Source organism: Pseudorasbora parva, chromosome 7, assembly GCF_024679245.1.
Source record: "Pseudorasbora parva isolate DD20220531a chromosome 7, ASM2467924v1, whole genome shotgun sequence".
Taxonomy (NCBI): Eukaryota; Metazoa; Chordata; class Actinopteri; order Cypriniformes; family Gobionidae; genus Pseudorasbora; species Pseudorasbora parva.
In genome coordinates, this window is record NC_090178.1 from 1,137,353 (window position 1) to 1,147,352 (window position 10,000).

At 43.1% G+C, this 10,000-nt stretch overlaps 1 protein-coding gene across 1 annotated transcript; it reads left to right on the forward strand.

Annotated features, from left to right (window-relative positions):
- Positions 1 to 394: 394 nt before the first annotated feature.
- LOC137083529 (complexin-3-like) lies at positions 395 to 5,445 on the forward strand. Its single transcript, XM_067449485.1, has 3 exons — positions 395 to 691; positions 2,384 to 2,471; positions 4,515 to 5,445. Exons 1-3 carry the CDS (start codon positions 510 to 512, stop codon positions 4,719 to 4,721), a joined length of 477 nt encoding a protein of 158 aa, XP_067305586.1. The 5' UTR covers positions 395 to 509; the 3' UTR covers positions 4,722 to 5,445.
- The last annotated feature ends 4,555 nt before the right edge of the window (positions 5,446 to 10,000 follow it).

Sequence of the window (10,000 nt, forward strand, 5' to 3'; positions counted from 1 at the left end):
TGTGTGTGTGTGTGTGTGTGGGTACTGAATTTTACTGGGCCAAGATGAGCCACTGATGACCACCCATATCTCTGTGTGTGTGTGAGTGTAAGTGTTTCTGTGAGTGAGTGTAAGTGTGTGTGTAAGTGTTTGTGTGTGTGCAGATACTGAACAGTCTAATCATCTAAATGTGTGTCGTGTGTCTCTGGATTACTTGACTGTGATTGGTCAGTCATTCTGTGCTCATATATATTTGACCAATGACTCTAAACTGTAATGGATTATGTTCTTCCTCTGTGTTTATTTTTAAATCATTAGGAGATGAATGACATGAGAAATGTGATTATATGCTTAAAGCAAGTGTGTGTGATCAGAAAAATGACAAATGTGTGTGTCCTTGTCCTTGCAGATTTGAGTCTGAGTCCCTCCATCTGTCCTGTGTGTGATCTCATCTAGAACACACACACACACACACACACTAAACATGATCCATCCATACACACACACACACTGATCTGATCATTAGTGTCATGGAGTCCGTGGTGAAGAAGGCCCTGCTCTCGCCCATGAAGACGCTCAAGTTCTGCGTGAGCGGAGAGAAGAAGCCGCCAAGCTGGACCAAAAGGGGGTCAAAACGCCAGGGGACAAAGGTCACGACCTGTGCAGACCCACGTCTGCTGCGATCCTATCAGGCCGACCTGGAGAGAGAGAGGTGAGAGGTCACGAGTTCATCACAGCCGCAAAACACACCTCAGGGTTTCCAGCTCTAACATCCTTAAATCAAGAGAACAGACTTACGTTTGGTCTCATTTTGAAGAAGACAGAGAAAAAGTTTAAAAAGTGAAACAAAAAAAACGTTTTAGAGGTTAATGAAAATTATTCATGATTAATATTTCATTAAAAAATATACATACACTACCGGTCAAAAGTTTTAGTTTGTCGTGAGTTCAGTATTGTGATATATATCGTATCGTGAGTTCAGTATTGTGATATATATCGTATCTTGAGTACAGTATCGTGATATATATCGTATCGTGAGTTCAGTATTGTGATATATATCGTATCTTGAGTACAGTATCGTGATATATATCGTATCGTGAGTTCAGTATTGTGATATATATCGTATCGTGAGTTCAGTATCGTGATATATATCGCATCATGAGTTCAGTATTGTGATATATATCGTATCGTGAGTTCAGTATCGTGATATATATCGAATCATGAGTTCAGTATTGTGATATATATCGTAAGTTCAGTATTGTGATATATATCGTATCGAATCATGAGTTCAGTATTGTGATATATATCGTATCGTGAGTTCAGTATTGTGATATATATCGTATCGTGAGTTCAGTATCGTGATATATATCGTAAGTTCAGTATTGTGATATATATCGTATCGTGAGTTCAGTATTGTGATATATATCGTATCGTGAGTTCAATATTGTGATATATATCGTATCGTGAGTTCAGTATTGTGATATATATCGTATCGTGAGTTCAGTATTGTGATATATATCGTATCGTGAGTTCAGTATTGTGATATATATCGTATCGTGAGTTCAGTATTGTGATATATATCGTAAGTTCAGTATTGTGATATATATCGTATCGTGAGTTCAGTATTGTGATATATATCGTATCGCGAGTTCAGTATTGTGATATATATATTGTATCTTGAGTACAGTATTGTGATATATATCGTATCGTGAGTTCAGTATTGTGATATATATCGTATCGTGAGTTCAGTATTGTGATATATATCGTATCGTGAGTTCAGTATTGTGATATATATCATATCGTGAGTTCAGTATTGTGATATATATCATATCGTGAGTTCAGTATTGTGATATATATCGTATCGTGAGTTCAGTATTGTGATATATATCGTATCTTGAGTACAGTATCGTGATATATATCGTATCGTGAGTTCAGTATCGTGATATATATTGTATCATGAGTTCAGTATCGTGATATATATTGTATCGTGAGTTCAGTATCGTGATATATATTGTATCATGAGTACAGTATCGTGATATATATCGTATCGTGAGTTCAGTATCGTGATATATATCGTATCGGGAGTTCAGTATTGTGATATATATCGTATCGTGAGTTCAGTATCGTGATATATATCGTATCGGGAGTTCAGTATCGTGATATATACACTGAGCTCAGACACACACACACACACACACACACACACACACACACACACACACACACACTCAAACGCACACACTGGATCTGACCAGACCATGAGCTTTCAAATTTCACTGTCCATCCAGTTTTTTGTTCACTTTGTCTGAAAAGTTGACGTCACGCTCTTTCTCTCTCTCTCTCTCTCTCTCTCTCTCTCTCTCTCTCTCTCTCTCTCTCTCTCTCTCTCTCTCTCGATCTCTAGGAAGCTGCGTGAGGCAATGAACGCTCAGAAGAACGCTGAGAGAGCTGCGATGAGGATGCATTTCAGGAGGAAATACCAGCTGACCAAGGTCAACACACACCTCAACTAACAAAATTGTAACGAGGGTAACGCAGATATGATGTCATCGACAGGCCACGCCCTCTCGCATCCCGGTTCATTGGTTAAAATAGCAACTATTCTCACAATTTACAAATAGTTGGAAACATTTTGGACATTGTAAGAACTCAACTGAACAAACTATATAACACTGGCCTAGCGGTTTTTGGATATTTAACTGGAAAAATGTTACATAGTGCACCTTTAACTGATATGAAACAAAGTCTCAGATTTCAAATTACGTCCATTTTATTACAAAATTCAAAAACATAAATAGTGTTTTGTCGCTGTGGCGTGAGATCAAGTGAAGCTGCACTGCAAAAAATGCTCTTTTTATTCAGTTTTTTTTTCTTCTTGTTTCCAGTCCAAATATCTATAAATATTTTTGCTTGTTTTCTGGAGAAAAATATAAAAAGTTTTTATGAGTTTTTTGCTTTAAACAGGCAAAATGATCTGCCAATGGGGTGAGTAAAATAATCTTATTTCTGATTGGGACGAAAACAAGAAACGAAGATTTCAATCAGAAATAAGATTATTTTTCTCACTCACAGATCATTTTGCCTGTTTGAAGCAAAAACTCACTTCATTTAGATTTTATTTTTAAGAAAACCAGGAAACATATCATGTCATTTTACTGATCTAGTAAATGCATCTTGGTTTAAGATTTTTTTGATATTTAGACTAGAAAAGAGCATTTTTTGCAGTGAACTGGGGGAGGAGCCGCTTGCTCAATACCCAGCCCTAATAATAATCACAGATTAACACAACTTTTATGAATTCTGATGCATAAGTAAAGTCGCCAGATGTAAAAGGCTAAAGCTAGGCTATGAACGGACTACACCACGTCACATGACTTCACCATCACTGAGCTTCGTGTTTATCCGAAACATTTCACTTTTAAGCGTTTAAGTTAGGCTAGTTTATAAGAGCACGATTATATCATGAGCTTTCCTGTGGCCTGTTGCTCAAAGCCGGTTTCAGTGACCCAGGTAAGTTCAAGATTAGTTTGAGCAAACTCTGTTTTTTCGTGCTCAAGAAGGTGGATTGTTTTTTATCAGTGTTCATCACCATGGTAACTTACACTGCACGGCTAACCTGCTCGAGACGGTTTTATTCCGGGTTTGAGATCGCAAACCCAAACTGGACCAATCAGCTGCAAGTAAAGATGCAATAAAGCCACACCCCCTGTATGTCTCGTTCCAAATTAAAGAAGTTTATAATGAAAAAATGTTAGAAATAAAATTCTGCATCTTTTGGTGCAAATTATTTATTATATTTATATTATATGAATGAATCACTTTGAATTTATATAATATGTTCATATAAATATTATATTGATTGACAAGTAGCCAAATAATAATATAAATATAATACATGCATTCATAATTCTTTTAAACAACGTGTATTCATTTGAGCTCTTTGTGAACCTACACAGCAAAATCCCCAGTGTTAAATTAACACTGCTCAGTGTACATAATGTGTCCACACTACAGGGTGTTAAAAGTAACACTGAAGTTAATAAGATAATTAAGAGATTATTTAAGTAATGATTGAACATGAGTGATGAACACCTGATGATAACAAGCAGAATCACTGAAGGAAAAACAAACACAAGAACTACAACTGACTTTAGCCACAGCTTTAGATTAAATCAACTGAAGACAAAAGAAGACATTAAATCTCTGAAGATCTCAGCAGAGGAGAATTAAACAACTCCACATACAGCATTACCAGCTTCACACATTACTGACCAGAATTGTTAATTTAACACTGGGTATTTTGCTGTGTATAATTATTAGGTATATTTCTATGATTCGCATCATGCATCAACTAGCATGAGCCGTCATGTTCATCTATAAAGTGTGTATTGTGCTCGTGTGGGAACGTGACATGCCCGTCACCTGACTATACAACACATAATTAATGTGTGTGCGTGTGTGTGAATGAGCCCTACTGTGGTGTGTGTTTACCCTGGCCCTCAGCTCATGTGTGTGTTCTCTTCATTATGTCACAGGATGCCAAGGACTCGGCACAGCTGCGGGCCGCGGGGAGGAAAGTGTGTCTCCCCCGAGGACTGGCTGAGATGGTTCGGCCCAAAGCCGCTGAGAGAGACGACAGCTTCAGCCTGAGCCAAGCCTTCCAACGCCTCAGCTTCAGCTCAAACACACACTCACACACCACAGCAGCTGGAGCTGGAGCCGAGCCCTGCAGGGTCATGTGACCTCTCGGACCGAACACACACACAAACACACACTACAGCAGCCCGAGCCGAGCCCTGCAAGGTCATGTGACCTCCCAGACCAAAACACACACACACACACACACACAGAGTCATGTGACCTCTCGGACCGTACACACACACAAACACACAAACACACTAAGGTGATGTTACCTTTTGCACCGAACACACACAAACACACTGATGTCATGTGACTTCTCGGACCGAACACACACACACAAGTAAACACACACACACACTGAGGTCATGTGACCTCTTGGACCGAACACACACAGAGTCATGTGACCTCTCGGACCGAACACACACACAAACACACACACACACACAAACACACTAAGGTGATGTTACCTTTTGCACCGAACACACACACACACAAACACACTGATGTCATGTGACTTCTCGGACCGAACATACACACACAAATAAACACACACACACACTGAGGTCATGTGACCTCTTGGACCGAACACACACAGAGTCATGTGACCTCTCGGACCGAACACACACACAAACACACACACACACAAACACACTAAGGTGATGTTACCTTTTGCACCGAACACACACACACACACACACACACACACAAACACACTGATGTCATGTGACATCTCGGACCGAACACACACACACACACACACACTGAGGTCATGTGACATCTTGGATTGAACACACACACACACACTGAGGTCATGTGACCTCTCGGACCGAACACACACACACACACACACACACACTGAGGTCATGTGACCTCTCGGACCGAACACACACACACACACACACACACACACACACACACACTGAGGTCATGTGACTTCTCGGACGGAACACACACACACACATACACACACTGAGGTCATGTAACCTCTCGGACCGAACACACACACACACACACACACACACACACACTGAGGTCAGGTGATGAACCGCTGAACAGCTGCTTGTTGTTGTCGTTTAATGGAAGCACAGACGTGATGTCATTCATATCTCATACTGCACACAGACATCAGGAAACGTTCTGTTTATTACATTTTGTTAATAAACATGTTATTAACTATTTAATTTATATATTTTCATGTTATTTGTTTATTAATTAGTGCTTGTTGTAAATGTTCTGATGTGGTTCTGTAATCGAGATCAGCTTGGGTCGCTTCATATAAAGCTGATCATATTCAGTTTCATTTGTCAATCATTGTAGTTTTGAAGGCATTCTGGCATGTTTTTTTTACTTTTCTGTAAAAAAATTTGTCCTAAACATACAGCTTTAAACACACACACACACACACACACACACACACACACACACACACACACACACACACACACTCTTACACACTCTTACACACACACACACACACACTCTCACATAGACACGCACACTCACACATAGACACACATTCTCTCACACACACACACACACACATATTTTGTTACAATATTATATTCATTATAGTAATGTACTTTTTTAAGTAATTGTTTAATTAAAAATATATTTTTTAATTACTTTTGTAAACATTTATTTACTTCAATGTTAGTCTAGAGTTGGTCAGTTCACCGCAGAAGATCTGCTGTTCGCCGATAGATCGTGTTGTGAGTGAGTGAGTGAGTGAGTGAGTGAGTGAGTGAGTGAGTGAGTGAGTGAGTGAGTGAGTGAGTGAGTGAGTGAGTGTGTGAGTGAGTGAGTGAGTGTGTGTGTGTGTGTGTGTGAGTGTGTGTGTACGTGAGTACGTGAGTGAGTGAGTGAGTGAGTGTGTGAGTGAGTGAGTGAGTGTGTGTGTGTGTGTGAGTGAGTGTGTACGTGAGTACGTGAGTGAGTGAGTACGTGAGTGAGTACGTGAGTCAGTGAGTACGTGAGTACGTGAGTGAGTGAGTGTGTGAGTGAGTCAGTGAGTACGTGAGTACGTGAGTGAGTGAGTGAGTGAGTGAGTGTGTGAGTGAGTGAGTGAGTGAGTGAGTGAGTGAGTGTGTGAGTGAGTGAGTGAGTGAGTCCGTGAGTGAGTGAGTGAGTGAGTGAGTGAGTGAGTGAGTGTGTGAGTGAGTGAGTGAGTGTGTGTGTGTGTGTGAGTGTGTATGTGAGTGTGTGAGTGAGTGAGTGAGTGAGTGTGTGAGTGAGTGAGTCCGTGAGTGAGTGAGTGAGTGAGTGTGTGAGTGAGTGAGTGAGTGTGTGAGTGAGTGAGTGAGTGAGTGAGTGACTGAGTGACTGAGCGAGTGTTTGAGTGAGTGAGTGAGTGTGAGTGTGTGACTGAGTGCCTGTGTGAGTGAGTGACTGAGCGAGTGTGTGAGGTTGTGAGTGAGTGTGTGAGTGTGAGTGAGTGTGAGTGAGTGACTGAGTGACTGAGCGAGTGTGTGAGTGTGTGAGTGAGTGAGTGTGAGTGAGCAAGTGTGTGAGTGTGTGACTGAGTGAGTGACTGAGTGAGCGAGTGAGCGAGTGAGTGAGTGTGTGAGTGAGTGAGTGTGTGAGTGAGTGACTGAGCGAGTGAGTGAGTGAGTGTGTGTGTGTGAGTGAGTCAGTGAGTGAGTGAGTGAGTGACTGAGTGAGTGACTGAGTGAGCGAGTGAGTGAGTGAGTGTGAGTGTGTGAGTGTGTGAGTGAGTGAGTGAATGTGTGTGTGAGTGAGTGAGTGAGTGTGAGTGTGTGTGTGATTGAGGGAGTGAGTGAGTGTGAATTTGAGTGTGAATGTGAGTTAGTGAGTGAGAGTGTGTGAGTGAGTGTGTGTGTGATTGAGGGAGTGAGTGAGTGAGTGTGAATTTGAGTGTGAATGTGAGTGAGTGAGTGTGTGAGTGAGTGAGTGAGAGTGTGTGTGATTGTGTGAGTGAGTGAGTGTGTGTGTGAGTGAGTGAGTGTGTGTGTGTGTGAGTGAGTCAGTAAGTGAGTGAGTGAGTGTGAGTGTGTGAGTGTGCTTGTGAGTGAGTCAGTGAGTGAGTGAGTGAGTGAGTGAGTGAGTGTGTGAGTGAGTGTGTGTGTGAGTGAGTCAGTGAGTGTGTGAGTGAGTGAGTGAGTGAGTGAGTGTGTGTGTGTGATTGAGTGAGTGAGTGTGAATGTGAGTATGAGTGAGTGAGTGTGTGAGTGAGTGACTGAGCGAGTGAGTGAGCGAGTGAGTGAGTGAGTGAGTGAGTGTGTGAGTGAGTGAGTGAGTGAGTCGGTGAGTGAGTGTGTGAGTGTGTGAGTGAGTCAGTGTGTGAGTGTGTGAGTGAGTGAGTGAGTGTGTGAGTGAGTGAGTGAGTGACTGAGCGAGTGTGTGAGTGAGTGACTGAGCGAGTGTGTGAGTGAGTGTGAGTGAGTGTGTGAGTGAGGGACTGAGTGACTGAGCGAGTGTGTGAGTGAGTGATTGAGCGTGTGAGTGAGTGAGTCAGTGAGTCAGTGAGTGAGTGAGTGAGTGAGTGAGTGAGTGAGTGAGTGTGAATGTGAGTATGAGTGAGTGAGTGTGTGAGTGAGTGACTGAGCGAGTGAGTGAGCGAGTGAGTGAGTGAGTCAGTGAGTGAGTCAGTGAGTGAGTGAGTGAGTGAGTGAGTGAGTGAGTCAGTGAGTGAGTGTGTGAGTGTGTGAGTGAGTCAGTGTGTGAGTGAGTGAGTGAGTGTGTGAGTGAGTGTGTGAGTGAGTGTGTGAGTGAGTGAGTGAGTGACTGAGCGAGTGTGTGAGTGAGTGACTGAGCGAGTGTGTGAGTGAGTGACTGAGCGAGTGTGTGAGTGAGTGTGTGAGTGAGGGACTGAGTGACTGAGCGAGTGTGTGAGTGAGTGAGTGTGTGAGTGAGTATGTGAGTGAGTGAGTGAGTGAGTGAGTGAGTGAGTGAGTGACTGAGCGAGTGTGTGAGCGAGTGTGAGCGGGTGTGTGAGTGAGTGAGTGAGTGAATAAGTGTGTGAGTGTGTGAGTGAGTGAGTGAGCGAGTGAGCGAGTGAGCGAGTGAGTGAGTGAGTGAGTGAGTGAGGAAGTGTGTGAGTGAGTGAGTGTGTGAGTAAGTGACTGAGCGAGTGAGTGAGTGTATGTGTGTGTGTGAGTCAGTGAGTGAGTGAGTGAGTGTGTGAGTGAGTGAGTGAGTGAAAGTGTGTGTGAATGTGTGTGTGAGTGAATGAGTGAGTGAGTGAGAGAGTGTGAGTGAGTGAGTGTGTGTGTAAATGAGTGAGTGAGTGAATGAGTGAGTGAGTGTGTGAATGTGTGTGTGAATGTGTGTGTGAGTGAATGAGTGAGTGAGTGAGTGAGAGAGTGTGAGTGAGTGAGTGAGTGAGTGAGAGAGTGTGAGTGAGTGAGAGTGTGAGTAAATATGTGAGTGAGTGAGTGAGTGAGTGAGTGTGTGAGTGAGTGTGTGTGTGAGTGAGTCAGTGAGTGAGTGAGTGAGTGAGTGAGCGAGTGAGTGTGTGAGCGAGTGAGTGAGTGTGTGTGTGAGTGAGTCAGGGAGTGAGTGAGTGAGTGAGTGAGTGTGTGTGTGAGTGAGTGAGTCAGTGAGTGAGTCAGTGAGTGTGTGAGTGAGTGTGTGAGTGTGAGTGTGAGTGTGAGTGTGTGAGTGTGAGTGAGTGAGTGAGTGAGTGAGTGAGTGAGTGAGTGAGTGAGTGAGTGAGTGAGTGAGTGTGTGTGTGAGTGAGTGAGTGAGAGTGTGAATTTGTGAGTGAGTGAGTGAGTGAGTGAGTGAGTGTGTGTGTGTGTGTGTGTGTGTGTGTGTGTGTGTGAGTGAGTGTGAGTGTGTGAGTGAGTGTGAATGTGATTGAGTGAGTGAGTGAGTGAGTGTGTGAGTGAGTGTGTGTGTGTGTGTGAGTGAGTGTGTGAGTGAGTGTGAATGTGATTGAGTGAGTGATAGAGTGAGTGTGTGATTGTGTGAGTGTGTGAATGTGTGAATTTGAGTGTGAATGTATGTGTGTGTGAGTGAGTGAGTGAGTGAGTGAGTGTGTGAATTTGTGAGTGTGTGAGTGAGTGACTGAGTGTGTGAATTTGTGAGTGAGAGAGTGTGTGTGTGTGTGTGTGTGTGTGTGTGTGTGTGTGTGTGTGTGTGTGTATGTGTGTGTGTGTGTGTGTGTGTGTGTGTGTGCTCATCCAGCTGATGTGTTGTCTTTTGTCTTGAACTTTGAGCTGCTGTGACAGTAACTCATTGGTCCATCAAGGCCAGTCCGACAGGAAGCTGTGCTGTGTGTTAAAGAGATGCGATCGGAGCGCAGTGGGATCAGAGGCATCATGCTGAGCTCATGTGTGCGTCCGTCCGTCCGCGAGTTGTGTGTGTGTCCGGAGCTTAAAGGGATCGGAGTGTGTGTGCGTCCGTCCGTCCGCGCGCTGTG